This window comes from Oryza sativa, chromosome 2 (genome assembly GCF_034140825.1).
Source record: "Oryza sativa Japonica Group chromosome 2, ASM3414082v1".
Taxonomy (NCBI): Eukaryota; Viridiplantae; Streptophyta; class Magnoliopsida; order Poales; family Poaceae; genus Oryza; species Oryza sativa.
Window position 1 is genome coordinate 24,862,389 of NC_089036.1, and position 25,925 is coordinate 24,888,313.

Genomic DNA, 25,925 nt, shown 5'->3' on the forward strand with positions numbered 1-25,925 from the left:
AAGCGGAGACATCGTGACGTGGCGGAGACGAGGGCGGCGGAGAGGCGGAATGGCAGCGGCCTGATTCCCCAGCTGTCGCCCTCTCAACCTCTTGTCACCACTGCCTTCTGCTCCTCACCGCCGCCTCCCAACCTTCTGTCACCGCCGCCTTCCGCTCCCTCCCCGCCTTTGATGGCCTCGCCGCCCCGACCACAGGAGAGAGGGGGCAGGCCGCTCCTCACCGCTACCTTCTGGAGGGGATGGATTGTGGCGGCCCGAGCTCGACGGTGGCAAGGGAACGACATCGCCGTGGTGGCTTGAAGTCGCGAGCTCGCAAAGGAGATCTGGCCCTCCCCTTGCTGCCGCTGGCCCCCGTCCCACGCTCGCAGCTCGCCAAAGGGAAGATAGAGCGAGAGAGGGGGAGGAAGAAGGAAGAAGAGAGAGCATGATGTGTGGACCCACATGTTAGTGGGTCCCATACATTCTTTTGGCAAATGACAAATGGGTCCCACACATATTTTTTAATTCTAATGCCATCTAAGCGTCACGTGGAACGAAGACCAAATCAATACTGCCACATAGGCGTTACGTCAGCGAAACCGCCATCCAAAAACGCCGAGGGAGTTAAATTGCACCGATTTTAATAAGTTGGGGGTCGAGATATTCGGTATTGTGGTTTAGGGATGCAAATCAGATTCGGTCACTAGTTAAGGGACCCAAGTGAACTTACTCCCATTGGAGTACGCCTGTATGTTAGTAGTGCCAATGGACAGGAGAACCGGCCCAAATAGCGGCAGGTTGTGTTCAACTGTCCAGCGGTTTCAGTCCGGTCCGTTTGCGCCTACTCGTGATTTGGGCCGCTGATCCGTCGTCCACGACGACCGAGATGAGAGCGATCCCCTCGAGAATTTCAGGCGAACGCGCGCGTTGAGCGAGCACTTGGATCTCAGAGGGCCTCTGCTCCCTCGTGTTGCGATGCTCTGCTTCGTTGAAACAAGCCAGTCAGGCCGAGAGCCGATAGGTCGCGTAGAACCATCCCGAATGAATTGAAAAGAAAAGAAAAGAAAAAAAAATCTAACTGTGACATCAAATACAGAGTACAAAGATATACAGCTGGTACTCGTATCAATTATTTATATATTAAATCTAAAAACTGTGTATACAATACAGAATTATATACGAGAGCATATATAAGAGAATAGAGAATATATATGACAGCATACCACTTTACATGAACTTTGGCCTTGATCTTTATAGACATGGTTCACACATGATAGACCATGTCGACTTCATAGCCATCTGAATGCCGTCCAGATTACGGGCCAATATTTTTGAACTCTTTCCATATTTTTGAGGTGTAAAAGACAAGCTTTCACATAGAAAATCGTCAAAATCATATTCTGTACCGAATCTACAGTTCCTGATAACACCATCGGGATGGCAACCCGAATGGTTGTAGTATTTATAAACTGTTATGGGGAAATGTTTATCATGTCTCGCGCTCAATGTGAGTGGAGGTAGCTTGCCAACACCCAGCTTGCCATTGAAGATAATAAAAGAAGTATTAATGTTAAAGTAGGTTGCAACTATTAATTGCGAGTGAATCATGCTCGTGGTTATCTTCAATTTGACACACCTCAAACTCCAAATCAACCAGGACCGCTTTCGGGATAGCAAAAATTGTCAGATCAATGGTGCCGAAATGACCAGTGTTGATGTGCCATATGAGCTTTTCAAAATCTGCATAGAAAGATGGAGCGTAGATAGAATATCCATCTATTAACACTTGATCTTCTTCCTCCTTTTGACCCTTAATAATTAGGCGATACTCAATTAGCACAATCCCAACTGCATAAATGCCTCGAGGAGGGGTCATCAGAGGTTGGAGGCAATGAGCACCCTGCATTGTAATTAAGATATTTTTGGAAAAGATTAGAACTGCAATATGTATATATTAATTGTTCAGGAAGTAGCAGAGAAAACTGTATGGCATCATCAGGTACTCACCGGCTTAAGTTTACATGGGTTTTCTCTTGAGTAGTCAAAGACATAGTTGCGCAGCTGACTATTGCGTGTATCTCTGAATGCAAATGTACATAGATCTCCAATGGAACATTACTAGGAGAAGATAGATTCAGACCAAGTACTTGTATAGCTCGACGGCATGGTTCCTTCCCGTCCCTATCTAACCATCGCCTTTCCCACTTGGGGAGTGCAGGCACTAGAAGTAGAAAATCAAAAAAAGTCAAATCAGTACATCTTGAATTATTGTTTGTGATCTAAATGTGATTAGATAAAACTAGAATATTAGGGAAGGACCTAATATCAAATAATTAGAAGGGGTGAGGCTTTAAACCCAAGTCGTCTAGCCCACCACCTTGTGGAGCTAGCCGGAAGACCCCTGGGCATTTCTCAAATGTGATTAGATAAAGGAGTCTGTACTGATAAAAACTATTTCTACAACAGATGGCATTTGGATTGTTAGTACACGAATTGGACTAGTGGACTTACTCAAATGATCCGTAAGTGTTAGGTTTGGATCTAAGTTGAATGGCCCTTCAACCACAAGAGACCCCTCCCAAGATTCTGAAAGATCAGGGATGGGAAACTTCATTTGTCTGAGAATTTGCTTCTCCCATGTCTCCTCCCTATCAGCTGCATAATAAGGGTTCCCGTCTTCATACCTAAACCCATCGCCGTATTTCATGAAAATGTTCCTTCCATTGCTGTAGAAGGACACTCCACTCCCATCGGAGTCATAATCAGTTTCGTACGTGTGCGGCCCATATATTTTCTCCAATTCATGATCTTCAAGATGACAGGGTTCTCCGTGTCGCTCCTCGATCATCCTGCACACGTATAGGTCGTCTTCTCTCTCTTGCTCGTGTCGAAGGCGACTTAGTTCGTCTTGCTCCTCGATCTCCCTCTGCAATAAGTCGATCTCTTTGTCCCATATCCAGGTGTTGAGTATCTCGCGCTCTGCTTCCTCTCTTGTCGCCGCCAAATCCTGATCTAACTCCACGCCGTCCTCCATAGAACAACCTCACAGAGTATTGAGCCTCCGTTGACGACGTGGATGGACTTGAGATGAAATTCCGATCAACTGAATCCATGCCACTAACGCGAACCCTCGTTCTATATTCATGTTCTGCGTGTGTATACGAGATCCAATGGGTATTCCGTATCCGATATCACCAACCTACAGACGTGTAGGATGCTGTTTTATTTCCAAACGGAAAACGTACATAGAAGTTCCCTCAACTTATCATCGGATTATAGAATCATCCTCCAACCCTAAAACTAATACTCCCTCCGTTTCGTTTTATTTGACACCGTTGACTTTTTAGCACATGTTTGACTGCTCGTCTTATTCAAAAACTTTTGTGAAATATGTAAAACTATATGTATGCATAAAAGTATATTTAACAATGAATCAAATAATAGGAAAAAAATTAATAATTATTTAAATTTTTTGAATAAGACGAGCGGTCAAACATGTGCTAAAAAGTCAACGGTGTCAAATAAAACGAAACGGAGGGAGTATATGTCATCCCTCAATCTATTATTATATTATTAAAGCAGTTTTGAAAGGAGGCACCACTTTCGCTGTGGGGGCTAAAAATTTCCACATTAACCGGAGAAATAGAGAAAAATCTACACCGTTAGATCATAATAGCTTCAGATTTTAATGGTCAAGATTGATCGGATATATACGTATAAGAGAAGGAAAAATACTATACACTAATCTTGCTTGGACTGATAAAGAAATAAATCTTGCATAGACTTCTGTTCGGACTCTAATTGTTCTCTGAACCGGATTGCATGGCCTGATCATTGTCGGGCAATAGAAAAAAGGGTTTTGCTAAACTACTGTCGCCACATTTTTTGCTTCGTTACAGTCGATTTCTGGATCACTCGATCCCCACAAAGATTCGTGCCGTGATAATTTACATGATATGAATCAAGCACGACACCGGATCGGGTTAGCTAAAATTATGTCGACACATGCTATAATCGACTTTTTTAAGCCATTTACACAGAAATTACACCTCACTTACACCACATTTACATCCTACTTACATATATAGTTAGTATGTAATTTTTGAATTTACATATGTAATTTTAGGAATTACATATGTAATTTTGAGACTTACATTATAAATACATTAAAATTACATATGTAATTTAAGGAGTTACAATGTAAATACATACCGACTATTTTTTGGTGAAAAATATGGCGCCATAAATATAGCTACACCCTAGAAAAAAACATGTCCAACTGACACGAAGGCCATATGCAAGAAAAAAGACTAGGAAACAACCACACTGAATGCCCCTGATTTTTGGTAGCCATGTACATACATACATATACGAGAAAAGATAATAAGCAAAAATACCTCATTAAATATTGATTATATTTTTGTTAGCATTAGATCAAATCTTAAATCTACGGTCCACCTGTTTACTGTATTATATAAATTTTTTTTTAAAAAAAAAGTCTTGAAAGGAGACACCATATTCGTTGTGGAAGCTATAAATTCTCAAATTAATTAGAGAAAAAAAAGTTCAGGTAGAAATACATTTAAAAAATAACTAAAATTCATAATAAAAGAAGTAATACTGAAAAAGGAGTCCATATAAAACATAATTAAAGATTAACTAAAATTTAGAATAAAAATAAAATAAATTCTGAAATTTGAAAAATAAAAATAAGAGTTTAAATAGAAATACAATTTAAAAATAACTAAAAATTCAAAATAAAAATAAGGAATAATGAAAGAATAGTACCTGCATAACATAATACGAGATTAATTATAATTAAGAATTGAAATAAGTAAATTTTGAAATTACAAAAAAAAAGCTTAAGTAGGAATACAATTTACAAATAACTAAAATTCAGAATAAAAAATAAGAATTGTTGAAAGAAGAGAGCATCTAGAAGACAACATGAGATTAATTAAAATAAATAGAATAAATTTCGAAAATAGAAAAATAATTATAAGAGTTCAAGTCGGAATATTTTATAAATAGAAAAATATTGGAAGAAAAATATGGAATTTTCAAACACAAAAATTCATCTAGAACACAGATGACAAATGACAAATAACAATAAAGATAGGAGAAACAATAGGTCTGTAAAAGAGTAGAGTGGTGACAGTTGATGGGATATATAAAAACTATAAATAAAACCCCAAATAGAATCCCAATGACGATTAAAAGGAGTGACGACAGGCATGCCGTTAAACAACATGATCACAATGGTTGGCAGGACTTCTAAAAGTAAAAAAAATAAAATAAACCCCAACAATCATCATGTTTGATTTTAAAATCCCAATGACAGTAAAGAGAGAAATAGCGGGCGATCCACGGAGGAGTACAATGGCAAAGCCGCTGATCGTTTGGCGAGACATCTAGAAAGTAAAAAAAATGAACCTAAACAATAATTTTGTTCATTTTAAGACCCCAATAACAATAAAGAAGGGGCAGCGGACGGGTCATAGAGGCAGCGTTTGACCGTACTTCTAAAAATTATAAAAATGAAAACCAACAAAACAATAAACTCTAAAAAGTACATGGTCCGATTTTAAAGGTTTGAGACTTCTAAAAGTAAAAAATATATACCACAATGATAATCATGTTTGATTTTAAAATCCTAGTGACAATAAAGAGATGAGGCAACGGGCGAGCCATATATAGTGGCGAACCCGCTGACGGTTTGGCGGGACTTCTAGAAAATAAAAAAAATAAACCCAAACGATAATTATGTTCAATTTTTAATATCCCAATAACAATAAAGAGAGTAGACAGCGGATGTGCCGTAGAAGAGTATAGTGGCAATGTTTGACGGGACTTCTAAAAATTGTAAAAAGGAAGTCCAATGAGACAATAAACTCTAAAAACCATAAGCTCCAGATTTTAAAGGTTACAAGGAGAATGAATAAAAACAGTGGTAGATCGAGAAAGCAAAGAAAGAAGGGGTGATAGAAGTAAGGGGTAGCGACTAGCGTGACTTTTACAAAACTATAAAATTAGATATACAAGGATGATAAAGTTTAGTCTTTCAAAGTCTGAAGATAACTAGCTATTTAATAAATTTTAAGCAAAATCATATTAAAAATAGATAATTTTGTATGAATGCTAGCCACGCAATTGCGCGAGCAACCCAGTTAGTTTATAAAACCTAGTCACTTTGGGTCCTTACACGGTTTTGACCGCGGTTTTATCTGACGTGTCGGCTGAGTTAGCATGAGACCCCACGTGGACCCCACATGCCAAGATGATACGTCATCATCTCTCTTTCCCTCCTCTCACTCTCTCCCCTCTCTCTCTCTCACTATTCTCCTCTCTGGGCAGACTAGCCGGTGGGTGGGGAGGAGGCCGACGGGAGAGGAGAAGGTCCGGCGGCCGGCGACGCCGTGGTGGTAGCGATGACGCGGGAGACGAGATCACCTCAACCTCATCGTGGGTACGTACGGCGTCGTGCCGGTCATCGTGCCACGGGTTGCCGGCGTCGACACATTGGACGCTACTCGACTCATTCGAGCCCATCCATGGCGTGCTTCTATGAGAGTAGTGTGTGTATCCTCACCTGATAACGAGCCAGTCGACGACGATGAACGATAGTGGTGTTGTTTGTGGCCGCGAGATATCGTCCACTTGAGGCGCTGTGGAGCATGAGGATGGGGAAGCCGTTAAAGTGGAGTAATCCCTCCATACTCGTAAAGAAAGTCGTTTAAGATAATGTTTAAGTCAAACCTTAGAAATATAAATTATGAATAACTTTCGAGTTGTTAAGTTTGAAAATGTAAAAATTATATGAATATATTTGTCTTGAAAAATACTTTCATAAAAGTATACATATATCACTTTTCAATAAATATTTTTATATAAACAAGAAGTCAAAGTTGTGTTTTGGAGACCGTGTCGCTGTCCAAAATAACTTCCTTTACGAGTACTACGAGTACAGAGGGAATATGTGCACCGCCAGTAGCGGATCTAGGATATAGGATATGAGTGGTCCGACCTCAATTTGTTTTTCTAAACAAAGTAAATCTAACGATACTAATATATACAATGCATATAATAGACTAAATCACCAAAAGTTTACAATGATATATTAATAAAGCATCTTAGAACATACTCCCTCCGTTTCTAAATATTTAACACCGTTGACTTTTTAGCACATATTTGACCGTTCGTCTTATTCAAAAACATTTTGTGAAATATGTAAAATTATATGTATATATAAAAGTATATTTAACAATGAATCAAATGATAGGAAAAGAATTAATAATTACTTAATTTCTTTTAATAAGATGAATGCTCAAACATGTTTAAAAAAAGTCAACGGCGTCAAATATTTAGACGGAGGGAGTATAAAATTAGTAATTAAGTAATATTTTCATTTAAAGAAGCTTACACGACTATGAAAGTTTAAAGAAGATTACCATACTATTTTTTACTTATCGGGTCTATGCGGGCGGACGGGCGGGCGGTGCACTGCAGCCAGGAGGTTAGGAGGCAGTTCTCTGTGAGTCCGTGGCTTCGTTTTCCAGTTTTCCTCGGCTCGACGACAGCTCCTTGTGGCGGCAGCACACACTGCAGCAGTGTGGCACTGCGGCGGCCAAGGCAGCGAGCGGATTGGGGTGGTCGAGCGGCGGCGCGACGCTAGTCTGATCTGATCGCGTGATTCCAATCGCGTCGGCAGCTCGGCACGTCGCTAGGGCGTCAGGGCGAGGAGGAGAGAGGCACGTCTGGGCCCGGCACAAGTCGCGCGACCGCGACGCTACAGTTTCTTTCCTTCCCTTCGATCCACGCGCGTGGGGGGCTCCTAAGAGCATATACAAGAGTGTCTCGAAATCTTAACTCTCCAAATATCTATTTAGCTAACTCTCCGTTCAATTAGCAAGTTAAATTTTTTTATTTACTTCAGCCTCTCCATTCATCCTCTCTATTCTGATTGCATGATAGTGGGACCCGCATGTCAGCCTCAACCTTTTCTTCTTCCTCATTTTCTCCCCTTTTTCCCGAGCAGCTACACAAGCAGAGAGCACGGCGGTGAGGCGGTCCCCCGTGGCGGCGCCGCGGGTGGCGAACGGCGGCGGAGGAGGGCCGCGCGGCCGCCGCCCATGGTGCCAAGGCTCTCATGCCCCCGCCGCCGCCACAATGCTCCGCTTCTGCCTCCGCCCTACGCCCCTACGCCCTCGTCCGCCTCCACCCCTACGCCCCTCCTCCCCTACGCCCTTGTCCGCCTCCGCCTTTTGTTTCATTTGGAAGCAGCTGGTACTGTCGGCACAAACCAACCAACTAGGCGTTGCGAGTGATCAAAGATACTGTCTTTTGTTATCCTCTGAAACTGAAAGGAATGCGATATGATTTGATCTGACGAGATGTGTTTTCACCTGTCACTTGGACAAGATCGTAGGGCTAGATGTCCGATTATTCACCAGCTGTGCAAACCAAACCATCACACACCGCATTCAAAGTTCACACCGATCACAAGTTCACAACCATCAGTCGTCGGCTACAACCTTGAACAAGAAAAATGCTCGATCGAAGCTCGTTTGACTGACGTAAGTAGATGACACCAACCTGAAGAAAAAAGACGTGTAGAGCTAAAAGCTAAGGGCAGGGAAAAGAAAATCGATGGCTGCTGTTCGTCGCAGTCGACGAGCTTAGCCATCCTCCAAGCGCCGCCGCCCGAAGGTGCTCCCCGTCCTACCTCGCCACCCCCTCCGTCTCCCCCTCCGCCTCCACCTCGGCCCTCGCCGCCGCCGCCACCACCACCTCCTCCAAGCGCCGCAGTGCTCCCCGTCCTTCCCCGTCCTAGGTCGACGAGGACGTCGAGGCCGCGCTCTCGGTCGACGGTGGTGACCGTGCCACGGCGGATGGGGCTGGGACCGTGCGCTAGGAGGTGACGCGGCGCACTTTTTTTTTTGACGCTAAGAGCACTTAACGCTAACTAAGAGCGTCTTTCTTCTTTTTCTTAAGTTGACTAAAACAAACTTTCAATTCCAGATTTGAACTCAGATTTAAAAATTTCAAGTCAAGATTTAAAAAATTTTCAACTCTGATTTTTAAATTTGAGTTAAAAGTTTTCAAACCTGAGTTAAGTTTTCAAATCTTGACTTGATGTTTGTAAAATTTGAATTGAAAGCTTCAAATCTTCATTTGAAAGTTTTCAAATCCGAGTTGAAAGTTTTCAAGTCCGAATTGAAATTTTTCAAATCCGAGTTGAACGTTTTCAAGTTTGAATTGAAAGTTTTCAAATCCGAGTTGAAAGTTTTTAAATCTAAGTTCAAAGTTTTCAAGTTTGGATAGAAAATTTTCAAATCCGAGTTGAAAGTTTTTAAATCTTGACTTGAAAGTTTTTAAATCTGAGTTAAAATTTTTTAAAAAATCTTGAGTTGAAAGTTTCAAATCTTGAGTCCTGCTCCTACACGCGTGCGGTAGTCAACAGCGAAAAGAAAAAAAAAGGAAACAATGGCAGCTACGAAAAAAAAGAAATGACGTCACGAAAAAAAGAAAGAATCGCGCTCGCGCGCGTGGGCCTTGTGGGCCAGAAGTGCGTGCCAGCAATGCGCGCGAATTAGCATTTGTGGCGTGCGGGCGCCAGGATCGAGCTTTATTCTGTTCTTATTTTTTTAATAGTAGGGTCGATCACTGCACGGACGACCCTATGGATCCGCCATTGTGCACCGCCCACGCCTCATGCACGGACGCACGGCCCAACCGCAGGGAGACGCTGCTCCCATCGTCATCTGCATAGAGGTACGTGCCGTGGGCGCGGCTCCACAGCCACACATGATGCCCATTGTGGAACTGCTTTATTGCCTCCGGCAAGCAGCGGAAGTGGCGCGGGGCTCTTGGTTTCTTGGTGCTTCGGTCAGCGAGCGGGCGGAGGAGCTTGGTGCTCTTGGTTTCTTGGCGATTGGGTCGGCGAAGCGACAGAGATGGCGCGCGCGGGGGAGGGGGGAGGGGGGGTCTTGTTTTATTGGCGCTCTGATCGGCGAGCGGAAGAGACAGTGACGAGCTCTTTGTTTCTTGGTGCTCCGACGAGGAGAGAGCGCAAAGAGGAGAGAAGTTCGTTGCGACGGTTACTGCACAGGGCTCTAGGCACCAAGAGGGGAGAGGACCCTAGCCAGCGATGGCGGGGTTGCGCCGCCGCCATAGGGATTCGATGGTGCCGGTGGAGGTCAGATGGCGCTGGGGATGACGAGTTGGTAGGCGGCGGCGAGGTGGCCATAGGAGGAGGGCTACTCTTCCGCACTACCATAGGCTGGCCAGTGAGGAGGAGGGGAGGGTCCTCAGGCAACCGCATTGCCGGGCACCGACCACCATGCGCCTCTCCCCACCACACGCCACCCCCTGCTCGTCTTCAGCCGCGCGGAGAGAAGTAGGATGGGAGATGAGGGGAGAGAAGATCGAGGTGCTAACATGTGGGGCCCACATGGGTCCCACGCTGACTCAACCGCCACGTCAGATATAACCGAGGTCAATACCGTCTTAAGGACCCAGAGTGACCCGATTTTGTAAGATAAGAGATGTCATATATTTGTTTTTCGGTTGAGTGACGATTTTATAATTCGGTGACAAGTTGAGGAACCTTTCATGTATTTTTTTCCTTTCCAAACTCGTAATCCAGTTGATTTTAGGTGGGCTAGAATTGGATGTCCTGGAGTCGGTATAGGCCCAGAGTAAAGCCCATCGTGCTCCCAAATCCTCCCAAGCGTCAAGTCCGCGAACAGCTGCATAAATGGAGAGCAGCAAATGTTACCATGATGTTGACGCTCTGCTCCCGTCTTTGTGATATTGATGCTAGAGGCTCAGCCTTCAGGCAATGGTGGTGATGGTGAGTTAGCTAGCTAGAGGTTCATTCAAACCGTCGATCTCCACAACAATACCACACTCCTACTTCCTCCGTTTTATATTATAAAGTGTTTTGAGTTTTAAATAGATGTTATATGAGTCAAAATTCATATGAATGAATATTAGTAAATCTAAGCAAGAGATGTTGAGGTCAAAACGTCTAATAGTATGGAAAGGAGAGAGTACAACCCTAGGAGACAGGTCACCACAGTCCACAAGCATTTAACAGTAGAACATCACGCCTAGGACACGATCAGCAATCTTTGGAACCTTCAGAAACTCAGGCAACTCAGAAGACACTTCATTCCTGATGCTTGATCCATCGCCAAACTTCCCGAGATAGCTTCGTCCTCGGGCTGCAGCAAGATGAGCATAGTATAGTGGGGGAACTGCATAGCAAAGTTAAAAAGTTTATGACTTCAAGCCTAATCAGTAGCCCTCAATAGTCCAAATAAAAAGACACACAACGTTAATTTCAGAAAAGTTCACAAACAAGTTTGTCCAGAAAAAGTACAGTACACGAAACCTGAGAGGATAGATCAAAAAGGCTACGATGTTTAGAAGGGGCACAATTATGACCCTCATTCGTGTCTCAATAAAGTAAGCTATCAAATGGTACCCTATCTATACTTTGTTAACCACCCTAGATAAAAGATATTATCATCAAACATAAACCGAAAGTTGACTCACCTATAGAAACAGCACGGGTGCATCGTGCATACCTACATATTGAAAAGATTAGAGTTAAATGGCAAAAACAATCAAGGTGAGCACAAAAAAGTAAATAAAATAACCAAAGGTGGACGTGAACTTACATGTAACATAGGTTGTGTGTAAGCAACTGAAGCCCGTCAGCAGTGAAATGATTTTCATCGAAGATAACTGTATAATGCGTAGGTCTACTGTTTCCCTGAAAATGACATTATATACAATAGATTATAAACAAATATTCATTAATACTTATACCATCATGGAAGTACCGAATCATACAAAGCAAATTTCACACAATTGTAAATATGAAAACTATAATTTAGCTTCAATTTCAATTGGACATTTTGCGGAACTACAATAATAATACACGATTTATCAAAGACTACAACCCTACTTGTGTTCAATATGTGGGCCCAATGTGATTATTGCATGTGGGAATAAGTTCATCTGAGGTCCCTTAACTTGTCAACGGATCTGATTTTCGTCCCTCAACCGGAAAACCAGACACAACGGATCCCTCAACTATCAAAACCGGTGCAGATGAGATCCCTCGGCGGTTTTGAGAGCGATTTTGGCTGGCGTGGCGCCTATGTGGCGAATTTGACTCGGTCTTCATCTGACGTGGCACTGACGTGGCGCTTACGTGGCAATTTGATCTCGAAAAATAATAAAACCCATAGGACCGACATGTCAGTTCCACACACAAAATAATAAAAAAAAATGGTAGGACCCACGTGGACCCCACATGTCATCCTCTCTCCTTCCTCTTCTCTCAATCCCCTTTCTCTCTCTAGCCGATGGAGCAGGGCGAGCGGCGGTCGACAGAAGCGGGAGACGGGCAGAGCGGAGAGGCTGGCCGGCGAAGCGGGGCGAGCAACGGCCGACGGCGGGCTAGGTCAGGTCCGCGGCACATGGGGCCATAGAGCGCAGACGGCGGCGACTGCTGGCGTTGTGGAGAAGGGCGTCAACGGCATCGTCGGGAGTATCTCCTCCGGTCACGCCTCATTTCCCTTCTCCCCTCTCCCTCCCTAAAGGCGAGCAGCGAGCAACGGGATAGAAGCTGGGCGGTTGCGGGTCACAGCCGGGAGAGGACAGCGGGTGGGGCAGGGAGGGAGGAGGCGAGAGGGCGGCGAGCGGAGCAGGGAGGGAGGAGGTGGAGCGACCACGGGGGAGGCCTGCTTCATTGCGGCAGCGATGCTGTCGAAGGTGTCTCCAGGCGACGGTCGCGATGGTGGGCGGAACCCGGAGATGGAGGCAGCAGTCGCGGGGGAGTCTGGCCTTCCCGCCCCTCTCGCTGGCCTCCTTCCTCCCCCGCCCACTCACCTCCTCCCTCTTCGCGCGCTTGGCTGGCTTTGGTTCGCCGACGGAGAGGGAGAAGAGCAACGGCCAGCCATTCTCCCACAGCGCCTCCTTCGTGGGGAGGGCAGCGAAGGCGGCCTCCATCTCCCATATCGTCATTCGGATTGCCAGCAACGGCGGCGGCTAGTCCCGCCCCCGCGGTGAGGTCCATCGCGACGCCAAATGCAGCCCCGCCCCGCTCCGCCCCGCCCGTCGCTCGCTTCTGCCGGCCGCCGCTCGCGCCGCTCCATCGGCCGGAGAGAGAGAGAATAGAGAGAGGAGGGAGGAGTGAGGATGACATATGGGGCCCACGTGGGTCCCACGGGTTATATTATTTTTGGATCAAATTGCCACGTAAGCGCCACGTCAGATGAAGACCAAGTCAAATTAGCCATATAGGCGCCACGTCGGCCAAAACCGCCCTCAAAACCGCCAAGGGACCTCATGTGCACCGGTTTTGATAGTTGAGGGACCCGTTGTCCGGTTTTCCAGTTGAGGGACGAAAATCAGATTCGTTGACAAGTTAAAGGACTTATTCCTTGCATGTGTGCATGACATGGCTGCCCAAACTTGTGACATTTTGGCCCAATTAGGATATGGCTTGTGTAGCCCATGAGAGCTGTGTGCGCATGTTTAGTACCACCTTGCTAGTCTAGCAAGGGTGGAACCAACTTATAAAGCATCATCCCTCCAACCATATCACTCCCGGGTTAACCCTTTTACATGAAGCGAGGACGAAAGTGTAAGTGGATTAGTAAATGTAAGTAGACCCGCCCGTCGGACAGGCTGGCTACACGGACGTACGGACAGTTGGGTCCTTTGAATTAGGATATGGCATGTGTGGCCCATGAAAGCGGTGTGCGCATGTTTAGTACCACCTTGCTAGTCTAGCAAGGGTGGAACTAACTTATAAGACCTCATCCCTCCAACCATATCACTCCCGGGTTAACCCTTTTACATGAAGCCGAAGCGAGAACGAAAGTACCACCTTGCTAGTCTAGCAAGGGTGGAACTAACTTATAAGACCTCATCCCTCCAACCATATCACTCCCGGGTTAACCCTTTTACATGAAGCCGAAGCAACCTTTTACATGAAGCCGAAGCGAGAACGAAAGTATAGGTGCAGTGGTATGTGTAAGTGGGCTCAGTTGTATGTGTAACCCTTTTACACGAAGCAAGAATGAAAGTGTAAGTGCAGTGGTATGTGTAAGTGGGCCTAGTGGTATGTATAAGTGGACCCGCCCTTACATGAAGCCGAAGCGAGAACAAAAGTGTAAGTGCGAAGCAAGAACGAAAGTGTAAGTGTAGTGGTATGTGTAAGTGGGCCTAGTTGTATGTGTAAGTGGACCCGCCCTTACACGAAGCCGAAGCGAGAACGAAAGTGTAAGTGCAGTAGTATGTGTAAGTGGGCTCAGTGGTATGTGTAACCCTTTTACACGAAGAAAGAACGAAAGTGTAAGTGCAGTGGTATGTGTAAGTGGACCCACCCGACGGATGGTGGTATGTGTAAGTGGGCCCAGTGGTATATGTAAGTGGACCTGCCTGATGGATGGGCTTGCTACGCGGTTCTAGAGGGAGGGCTGTCGGATGGGCTGATTTTTATCTAACAAACAGAACTAAAGATTTTTGAAATGAATAGCTTAAATTGCAGACAAAATAGGTATGTTTTTCTGACATTTATATACCTGAGAAGTATGGCTACACAAATAAAAATCAAAACCCGAAGGATGGCATATGTCTTGGTCAATCACAGTTCCTGAAAATATTCAAGTATTACATTGTGTTCTCAATAAACAAAAATAAAGAACGAATATACAATATTTATAGTAAGGTCCTTCTGCAAAAACATAAGATAAAAATCCTATCTTGCTCAGGTGCATGCGTTCTATTTGGCTACAGGGGTTTCCCTTGCATACATCCAGAACTAAAAGTTAGCAAAATAAACCTAATAAAACTACAGAACTACTAACTTGCTCTTTCTGAGTTAGAGAGCTTCCACTGTGCCTGAGGTTAGGTTTTGTCTTGGCAGCTTATAGGGCTAAATTAGGCTGTTGCCACCATGAAGATTCCATCCAGCACGTGTTGGTCAAGTTTTTATTATTTTTATTTTGTGGATTTTATGTTGTTATGTATAACTGCATGTGTGAGTTGTACAGATATAACCATGTCATACAAATAAAGTTTTTGTTGTATTAAAATCACTGAGATAAAGTTTTAATTTAGAACCACTGAGTTTCTGAAATTGTTTATTGTTGGGTTTGAAAATATTTAAAGTCACCCATTTCAAAATCTTGAAATAGGACAATCTGGAGTAATAAACTACTTACCAGAGGGAATCTGTGCAACTTGTTCAGTATAATTACTGCAAAGTGTGTGAGGGAAAATCCTGGTGTGATGCCTTTTCTGGACAATCACTAATGTGATTGGTGGCAGATAATCCTCTTGTAGAGAGAGGCATGCCTTGAAAAGGAAATAGATAAAATCAGAAATAAATTTAGCGGACAACCAGAATTACACAAATAAATGTGAAGCATCACCTTCCTGATGGCATCTACTTCATGAATGATAACCTGGCTGAATTGACTTTCGCTTATTCCATCTCTAGAAGCAACAATGACCAGTCAAAAGACATCATCCAAGAGAATGAATAAATATATCACTATTTTGCAATGCACACCTGTAAAAGATTATCCTTTCAGGCTTACGCCTATTCCTCTGGTAGAAGTTCATCATCAGTTCCCTACAGCAATCAAAACACATGTCAGATTCCAAATCAATCACGTGAGAATTAATAATAGAAAAGTCAAAAAACGCAGATAGAGAAGATACTTACCTGATCATGCCATCAGGTTTAAGGCACCCTTTTGGATCTCGAGTAGAATGAAATAGACCTCCTATAATCTCCTGCCTTTCAAGTTGGGCAGAGATTAGCTCTATATGTGGTGACTTCTGGCCAGTCGATTGATCCAACCACCTAAAAGTATTTGACAAAGTAATGTATTGACCCACAACAAAATTGGAGGGACTAATCCTTTCAAAAAAAAATTGGAGGGACTAAGGAGTAAAGAGGTTGAGTTCAATTTCAAGTTCTTTATATAATGAGCCAAAATGTTTATTTCCCTATAAGAAGCCATAGTAGTAAAACAGAAACAAATTCTAAGCAACAGGGAAAATCTTACTCCTGCAATAGATGACGAGTACATCCCTGGTGGGGGATGGCTAACATCAGCACCAAAAATGATTGTCGGTATGTCTGACACGAACGGTATTCCATTATGAACAAACGCTTGCTGAAGAACTGTATTCTGCCCTCCAACCTAGTTCAAGATACTGTTGTAAATACCAGCAGTACAATACATGGAAAAATGTGTAGCAAAGTATCGATACATATGTACCTTGACATTTATCTTAAGGGCAATATTCTCGAGGTATTTTATATTTGTATCTGTTTTAACATTCTTTGGTAAGCAGCACTGAGAAACCAGTCCAAGCTTGGTCTCACATACACGCTTAATTTTTCCTATAGAAACATGCAAAATGACACCTCAAAGCTAACAGAAAGCACAGAGTTTTTTAGCATTAATAATTTCATACCATAGTTGCCTCTTTCTTCCGGAAGAATGACAATTAATAGCTGGAGTTGTTCTTTTGCAGTGCTGTGAATAGACTTCAATGCAGCAGCTATGTTCAGATCATTAATAGACCATAATGGTACCAATGGCCACTCTTTGAAATCCTTGCAACCACAAAATAAAGTGATTGTTAATGCAATATGCAACAATTTGAATAACTTGGATTATAAATCAATGCAGGAAATAGCATACCATTCCAAGGAAGTTGCACGTCTTGATCATTTACCACAGAATATCTTAACTGTTGAAGCAGGTACTTTTGAAAAATTTAAACAAGCCCATCTCTCGACTTTTCCTCCATTTACCAATTTCTGAAATAACAATCAATTCATACTCAAAAAAATATAGAGCAGAAAACATGCACTCTAACAATTTTGAATTTTAACTTCAATTAAAGGGAATATGGCACTTTGTTGCAATGAAGCATAGGTGATATATACTTATGACCCTGCACACTATATGATGTATGGATATTTATGCATTTCGTGTTTGTTGTTTGTTGTGGTGACTGAAATGCCTGGTTCATATTCAATGTATGAAACAAATGGCCTCCAATACTTTTCCTCCAACTAGCTAAACAGAGATATGACAAATCACAGATGTCCTAATATTAACCAAAACAAAGAAATTTGAAGTTTTATCAAATGTGCCTTTCACTTGTGTGCTACTTGAGTATGTAATTACACTATATGTGAGCACATTACGTACATACTGCCATGTTGAAGAACAAGGGTAAGTAATAAAAAATGCAATGTACGAAATAGGATGGCAGATTCACAGCCTAACACCATAATTAGAAATAAATAATGATGCATATAATCACTTTATGACTTCACTTGTCTATGGAGTTTGTAGAGGTTAGGTTGAGTTCATGAGGCTTCCATTTCCTTTCTCATGTCATGTGGGGGCGCCACTACCACCGCAGGAGCAGGCCGGAGGCACAGTTGCAGCAAGCAGCATGAGTCAAGGGTGCAAACTTAGAAAGAATCATGCAAGGAAAGTATTAATTAGGAGGAAATAAATGTCATTCCTTGTATTAGATGCCAAGTGCCTATAAGGCATGTAATCAGCAACATTTGAAGATAAGCAATTTGAGATCAAAATTCCTAATCTCCCTCCTTCTTCCCTAACCTCCCTCTGTTCACCATTGAGCGTGCAGGGAAGAACCCTGCCGCCGCCCCTGATCCCGGCTACGAACTCCGTAGCCGCGGTCCGGCTATCCTCGGTGTCAATGCACTTGACAACTTGGTATCAGCTTCCAGGCGTTCCTCTTCCCGCACTGCCACATCCTCACCACCAGCCGACGCGCCACCATCGCCAACGCCCTCCATTTCTTCAGCCATGTCCGAGCCCACCGCCACCGAGCTCGCCGCGCTCATCAAGGCGCTCTCGGCCAACGTCGACAAGCTCCAGGCATCTGTCACCACACTCCAGCAGGCGTCCTCCTCCACCAGCAAGCACTCCGGCGAGCACCACAACGACCGACCGCCGCGATTCCAGAAAATGGATTTTCCCAAATTCGACGGCAAGTCCGACCCTCTCGCCTTCATCAACTGTTGTGAATCCTACTTTCACCAGCAGCGGATCGCGGAGGAGGAGAAGGTTTGGATAGCCTCGTACAATCTAGAAGACGCCGCACAGCTATGGTACACCCAGGTCCAGCAAGACGAGGGCACACCGCCATGGCGTCGCTTCACCGAGCTGCTGCACCTCCGTTTCGGCCCTCCACTGCACACCAACCCCCTCGGCGAGCTCATGGCCTGCAAGCGCACCGGCTCCGTCGTCGACTACCAAGACAAGTTGGAGGCACTCCTTCCGCGCGCGGGCAAGTTGACGGAGGAACAACGCATCCAAATCTTCACGGCCGGACTGCAACTGCCCCTCAGCCTCGACGTGGAGATTCACAACCCGCAGACGCTCGTCTTCGCCATGAGCCTCGCCCGCAAGCTCGAGCTGCGCAACCAGTGCGTCGCTCCCGCCGCGCCTCCGCGCCACAACCAGCGTGGCCTCCTGCCCGCGCCTCCACAGCTGCTGGCACTCCCGGCGCCGCCACCACCGACTGCACCGTCTCCAGCGACGGTGACCGTCGAGGGCCGCACGGTCAAGCGCCTCTCCCAGGCAGAGATGGAAGAACGACGTCGCCTCGGGCTATGCTTCAATTGCAACGACAAGTTTTCACGTGGGCATAACCGCGTCTGTCAGCGCCTCTTCCTCCTCGACTTGGCCGCGCCCGACGACGACTACGATGACGACAGCACACCAGAGGAGACAGGCGAAACTGACCCGCACGTCTCGCTCCATGCGATCGCCGGCGTCCGCTTCAGCGACACCATGCAAGTGCACATCAACATGGGCGGCGCCAACCTCCTCGCCCTGCTCGACTCGGGTTCCACACACAAGTTCGTCTCTATGGCAGCTGCAAGTCGCACCAAGCTCAAGCTCCTCCCTCGCGGCCAGATGCAGGTCACGGTCGCCAATGGAGAACGCGTGCCGTGCCCGGGCCTCTACCGCAACACGGCCTTCTCCATCGACGGGGAGACGTTCCACGCCGACTTCTTTGCACTGCCATTGGCAGGGTAGAACGTCGTTCTCAGCACACAGTGGCTGGCGTCCTTGTGTTGACGCGAAAAACACACACTGGCCTGAGAGATCTGCTTAGCTCAAGTGCAGGTCCAAAACTTGATGAGATGCGGGCGTGCCAGTCAGTTTGATCTTGCAACTGATAAGATACGTAAACAGTAGATCAAATAGCCGATCGGCTGAAAAGCCGATGGAGCAATTCCAGCCGATGCCGATACCAGCCGATAGTGATAGGGTTTTGAGCAATCGGCTATATGTCCAATGTAGATAATAATATAAAAGCAATCGACTGATGATAATAAAATATACCAACAATATAATCCAGTATAAACCAATCGGCTAGCAATACAATATGATAGAATAAGCATTGATCTGAAGGTTAAAGCATACATCGGCTGGAGGTCCGATGTCATAAAATCCAAAAGATTAGATTAAACAGTGAAACCTTTGTTGCGATCGGCTAAACCCAACTTGTGTGTAATCCTTATAAGCCGATGCAACGTCCATATAACTTATCGGCTAGAACCCCGATAAAACATTAGCATGAACCTATCGGCTTAGCAAGACTTATATTATCAACAACAATCTAGTAGATCGAACCTAACCGATGCAGCACGAGATTGTATATGATAATATAATACTCGATGAGCCGATAGATCTGTCTAATGTGATGGATATAACAAATCTATTTAGAATAGCATTGTGATTGTAGAGATATATCGGCTAAGACAGAAGATCGGACCTAACCGAGACAGTCCCAACTAAACCGATGCGTCTCTAAACACAATGGAATTAGAGATAAACTTGAGATATCAGGAAGGCAAATCAATCAACCAAATCAGAGCGATCCAAGAGATCAGAGCGATGCAGCCTTGAACGATGCCGATGTAGATGACAGATTCACCAGGGCCCGATGGAACGTAGGACTTACCCCTTCGCCGGAGATCGAAAGCCGATGCAGCCCCGCGTCAGGTGCCCAAATTCCGCCGGTTGATAAGTAAAAACCTCAGGGAAGAGGGTGGCGATGCGCCGAGAGTAGTTATATTGATCGAGATTGATAGATTGCATAGACCCCGGGTGTACATATTTATATCCATGGGTTGATACAAGTCCTTGTCGGACAAGAAAGAAACTATCCTAAAGATAAAAGGAAAACATGAAGTCCTTATCGGACACTAAACACACTTTCCTAAAGATAAAAGGAAACTAACAAACTATTTCTAATTAATAGATAAACTGCCATGCCGCATCTTCCTTAAACTCGTAGTCTTCTAGATAAGCTTCCTTCGATTGATCCGACTCCACCAAGAACACGATAGCATGGCGACTTGACAACTCCCATCAGCTGTTTCTAGAGCTCTGAAACCGATAGTGACTTTCAGCCGATGATGACTTTGGGCTTACCAAATTTCGTCGTTAACACCTTGGGACCGATCTTGTGGGATTTCGGCTCCCTCTCCATGTCCTTTTGGCGGCATGACCATCGTGTGTGCTGGCACGGCGTGGCAGGCTCCGCTACTCCCTCGCTGAAAGCCGTCGCGGGCCAAGACATCATGGCAGCACTGCTTGACGAGTTCACTGCCGTCTTCGCCGAGCCCAAGGGAATGCCTACACCGCGCTCAAGGGACCACTACATCAACCTTTTCCCCGGCTCCTCACCGGTCGCCGTCCGGCCCTACCGCTACCCCGCCTCCCACAAGGACGAGTTGGAACGTCAATGTTCCGACATGTTGACACAAGGGCTGATACGACGGAGTACATCGGCGTTCTCGTCACCAGTTCTTCTTGTCAAGAAAGCCGACGGCTCATGGCGGTTTTGTGTCGACTACCGCGCCCTCAACACCATTACGATCAAGGACGCATACCCCATCCCCGTGGTCGACGAGCTCCTTGACGAGTTACATGGCGCCCGCTTCTTCACGAAGCTCGACCTCCGCTCCGGCTACCACCAAGTACGGATGAACGCCGCCGACATCGCCAAAACCGCGTTCCGCACACATGACGGCCTGTACGAGTTCATGGTCATGCCTTTCGGGCTTTGCAACGCCCCCGCTACCTTCCAAGCCCTCATGAACGACGTTCTTCGACCGTTCCTACGCCACTTCGTCCTCGTCTTCTTCGACGACATCTTCATCTACAGCGACTCATGGGCGGCTCATCTCGGGCATGTGCGCACCGTCCTCGACACCCTCCATCAGCACCGCCTCTTCGTCAAGCGCTCCAAGTGCGATTTCGGCGTCACCTCCATAAGCTACCTTGGCCACGTCATCTCCGACACCAGCGTCGCCATAGATCCGGCCAAGGTTCAAGCCGTCTCCGACTGGCCGCAGCCACACTCGGCCCGCGCGGTGCGAGGGTTCCTCGGCTTGGCAGGCTACTACTGCAAGTTCGTCAAGGATTTCAGCACGATCGCGGCGCCTCTCACCGCTCTGCTGCGCAAGGAGGGGTTCTTATGGTCCGATGAGGCGGCAGCTGCCTTCAACGTCCTCAAGTCAGCCATTACCTCCGCACCGGTCCTTGCCCTCCCCGACTTCGCCAAACCGTTCGTCGTCGAGTGCGACGCTTCCACCCATGGGTTCGGTGCAGTACTCCTGCAAGACCACCATCCTGTGGCTTTCTTCAGCCATCCAGTGGCACCACGACACAGCTCCTTGGCGGCATATGAAAGGGAATTGATCGGCCTCGTCCTCACCATTCGCCATTGGAGACCATACCTATGGGGCTGCCGTTTTCTTGTCCGAACTGATCATTTCAGTCTTAAATTCTTGCTTGATCAGCGTTTGGCAACCATCCCCCAACTTCATTGGGTGGGCAAGCTCCTCGGCTTCGACTTCACGGTAGAGTACAAGGCCGGTGCTAGCAACACGGTGGCTGACGCCCTTTCACGGCGCGACACCGATGAGACCATGCTCCTCGCCATCTCCGGGCCTCGGTTCGACTTCATCGACTACTTGCGCCAAGCCCACGACTCCGATCCCACACTGGTGGCACTCAGGGAGGAGCTGCAGGCCAACCAGCGTAGGGCCCCATGGGCCTTGATCGACGACATGGTGACGTTCGACGGCCGCCTCTACATTTCGCCGGCTTCACCACTTCTCCAGGAAATACTCACTGCGATACATGCTGATGGCCATGAGGGTATACAGCGCACTCTCCATCGACTACGCCGCGACTTCCACTCACCAAACCATCGCTCAATCGTCCAGGACCATGTTCGTGCGTGAATCACTTGCCAACGCTACAAGTCCGAACATCTGCATCTGGCGGGCCTCCTCCTTCCGCTTCCGGTACCAACAGCGGTTTGGGCGGACATCGGCCTTGATTTCATCGAGGCGCTGCCCCGCGTCAGCGGCAAGTCAGTGATCCTAACGGTGGTGGATCGCTTCAGCAAGTACTGCCACTTCATCCCACTGGTGCACCCGTACTCGGCGGAATCGGTGGCCCAAGCATTCTTCACCGAGATTGTTCGTCTCCATGGCGTGCCGCAGTCCATGGTCTCGGATAGGGACCTGGTGTTCACCTCCCTGTTTTGGAAGGAGCTCATGCGTCTCATCGGCGCCAAGTTACACATGACGTCGGCCTTCCACCCGCAATTCGACGGGCAGACCGACGCCACCAACAAGGTCATCATCATGTTCCTCCGCTGCCTCACCGGCGACCGCCCTCGACAATGGCTTCGTTGGCTTCCATGGGCGGAGTACATCTACAACACGCCGTTCCAGTCGGCGCTCAAGGACACACCGTTCAAGGTCGTCTACGGTCGAGACCCCCCCACCATCCGCTCATACGAGCCCGGCGAGACTCGGGTGGTAGCCATTGCCAAGAGCATGGCGCAACGCGACGAGTTCCTCGCAGACGTCCGCTATCGTCTTGAACAAGCTCAGGCTGTGTACAAGAGGCACTATGACAAGACTCATCGCGACGTTAGCTTCCAGGTCAACGACTAGGTGTGGCTTCGCCTTCACCATCGCACCCGGCCTCCCTCAACGTCACAACCAAGGGCAAGCTGAAGCCCAGGTTCTACGGCCTGTACCGCATCCTAGCAGTCATCAACGACATCGCCTATCGCCTCGAGCTTCCTCCGCGCGCGCGTCTTCATGATGTGTTCCATGTCGGCCTCCTCAAGAAGTTCGTTGGCACGCCACCATCTGTACCGCCACCACTGCCCAACACACACCATGGGGCTGTGGTTCCCGAGCCGGAGCGAGCTGTGCGCTCTCGCCTCGCCCGAGGCGTTCGACAAGTCCTTGTCCAGTGGAAGGGCGAACCGGCTGCCTCCGCCACATGGGAAGACGTCGACGGTTTCCTTGACCGATATCCTTCTTTTCAGCTCGCGGACGAGCTGCTCGTCGAGGGGGGGAGAGATGTCATGTGGGGGCGCCACTACCACCGCAGGAGCAGGCCGGAGGCACAGTTGCAGCAAGCAGCATGAGTCAAGGTTGCAAACTTAGAAAGAATCATGCAAGGAAAGTATTAATTAGGAGGAAATAAATGTCATTCCTTGTATCAGAGGCCAAGTGCCTATAAGGCACGTAATCAGCAACATTTGAAGATAAGCAATTTGAGATCAAAATTCCTAATCTCCCTCCTTGTTCCCTAACCTCCCTCTGTTCACCATTGAGCGTGCAGGGAAGAACCCTGCCGCCGCCCCTGATCCCGGCTACGAACTCTATAGCCGCGGTCCGGCTATCCTCGGTGTCAACGCACTTGACATCTCAATAATAATTTCATGACTTCAGCTTTATTTTCTAATTAGACTTTATGACTAGAAAAGAAGTATAGGGATGCACAATCAATATCAACTATGTTTAAGAAGTGCCAATTACTCATTTGCATGTCAAAATTTTGGATTCCAGGGTCAAACTAAAGTTGAGGATTTAACTAAGCAAGTTGATATCACCTTATTGATCATGTTCCATCGTCCGCCAGTAGGCACACACGTTTTCTCATTCCCGGAGACATGGTACTTCAGCTGAAGATTGAACAATTAAATTTTGGAATAAGTGACAAATTTTTTCTTCAAAGTTCAAATGAAATGCATCTAAATGCAGCATAAATACCTCAGGTGTAGGCAAGATGCGGCCACACACAATGGCAGGAAGACCATTAACTCTAATTCCAAACTCCTCCACACACCTCTCAACGTTACAGTTGTTGCGAACCTGCCAGAAATCCAAAATTTGAGAATACAAGTATCGGGCATGAGCTAATAAAGAGTACCAAAGTCCTTATAAGCATTGGATAACTAAAATCCAATAACACCTGAGAATAAAAGTATACCTTCATAATTGCGATCTTCCTAATATGGGGCCGTTCACAAGTTGCCTTCAATAGCTTAGCTGCCTGTCTCGTAGTAAGCTTCCGACAGTACCTTTGCCCTGGTAAAATCTTGCAAACCTAAAAAAAAAAACTGATAATCAAAACCTTAATATTTATGTTTATAATCAGATTTTGGAAAGGCACCTCCATGGGTAAGAAAATATCACGAGAGCTTCCACACTGCAAACATGGCCAATAAATGTACTTCAATTTGTATTTGTAACGCTTCTGAAAATAATCAACCACAGTTGTAGTAAAATTTTCTTTAGCGCCCTCAGCAAACCTAAAAATAATATAAGGAAAAATTTTAGTAAGCATAATTAAGGGGGAAATATTTTGTTGGATAGATGCTTAGCGTATGAGATCAAAACTTACATGAGGTCTTCCAAGGGAACGACAGAAAGCCCTTTAATCTTGTATCTTATGGTTTTGTCTGTTCGATGGGTGGTTTCAACAAAAACACCCTGCAGTGCTTTCTCTACCTGGCATTTACAAGAACAGCAATACAAAATTTAATATTGTCTAAACTGCATTATAATAGCAACATGACTAATGATTAAAAATTAATACCTTGTCATATTCCTCTGTAGAAAATAGTTGGTTGACATCAGTTCTATTCAAAAGCTCAGCCACAAATTCCACCACTGGAAGAGGTTTATAAAATGGTGCTGCTGGTATATCTAAACAGCAACATTATACCTAAATTAGTCTTCAAAGATAGAGACAAAAAAATAGATAGAAAAATTAAAAGGCAGCATTTGTTACTGTACATCCAGAAAATACGGTGTTTGATGATGGACACCACAATAACGAAGCTTTGCTTCTGGACACTACCAAAACATGGCCTTTACAACAGGACACTACCTTCATTTTTCTTAATCATTTTTGTCATTTAGGGCTGGTTTGGTTTGTGGCCTAAATTGGCCTTACCAATTTATGTCAATGTCAAATTTTGGTAACTTTTGGCATGGCTAATTTTGGCAAAGGAAAAATTGTGTTTGGATTGAAGCCAAAATAGCCTAAATTAACTATTGAAATGGCCTATTTTCTTAGGCATGCCAAAATTTGGCTCCAAACCAAATAGACAATAAACACTATTGAAATTGCCAAATATTGGTAAGGCCAATATAGGCCTCAAACCAAACCAACCCTTAGAGAGATCTTTGTTAAAGGACAAAAATGCCCCTAGCCCACTACCCGTCCTCTTGCCTTGGCCTGGTTCAATTGGACCCAGATCGAGTCTTAGATCCATCCCTGGGCCATGTCTTTCCCTTACTCTAGCCCTACCAGGCAGCGAGCATGACCATCCCTTCTCCCACATTAGGCCTCCATCCCCAGTGCTCCCCTACCCAATCTCCTCACGGCAGCAGCAACAAGCAAAGGAAACAAAAATGAACCCTAGCCTCAGTCTCCTCACGGCAGCACAACAAGCAAAGGAAACAACAACGAACCCTAGCCTTACTGAGGATAATCTACATTCAAACACCTCAAGGAGCT

At 45.8% G+C, this 25,925-nt stretch overlaps 2 protein-coding genes and 1 pseudogene across 2 annotated transcripts; 1 reads left to right on the forward strand and 2 right to left on the reverse strand.

Moving 5' to 3' along the window:
• Positions 1-1,549: 1,549 nt before the first annotated feature.
• Positions 1,550-3,013, reverse strand: LOC107276710 (uncharacterized; annotated as a pseudogene).
• A 7,957-nt stretch (positions 3,014-10,970) lies between these two features.
• On the reverse strand, positions 10,971-16,751 carry LOC9269807 (protein argonaute MEL1-like). Its single transcript, XM_026022702.2, is given in 13 exon segments — positions 10,971-11,237; positions 11,539-11,570; positions 11,664-11,758; positions 14,583-14,653; positions 15,225-15,357; positions 15,435-15,498; positions 15,575-15,637; positions 15,731-15,829; positions 15,831-15,871; positions 16,077-16,214; positions 16,293-16,417; positions 16,492-16,633; positions 16,722-16,751. Coding segments are annotated over 13 exon segments (1,200 nt in total). The 3' UTR covers positions 10,971-11,070.
• Positions 16,752-17,870: 1,119 nt separating this feature from the next.
• LOC136355275 (uncharacterized) lies at positions 17,871-19,109 on the forward strand. Its single transcript, XM_066307661.1, has one exon. The coding sequence runs from the start codon at positions 17,871-17,873 to the stop codon at positions 19,107-19,109; it is 1,239 nt and encodes a 412-aa protein (XP_066163758.1).
• Positions 19,110-25,925: the final 6,816 nt, after the last annotated feature.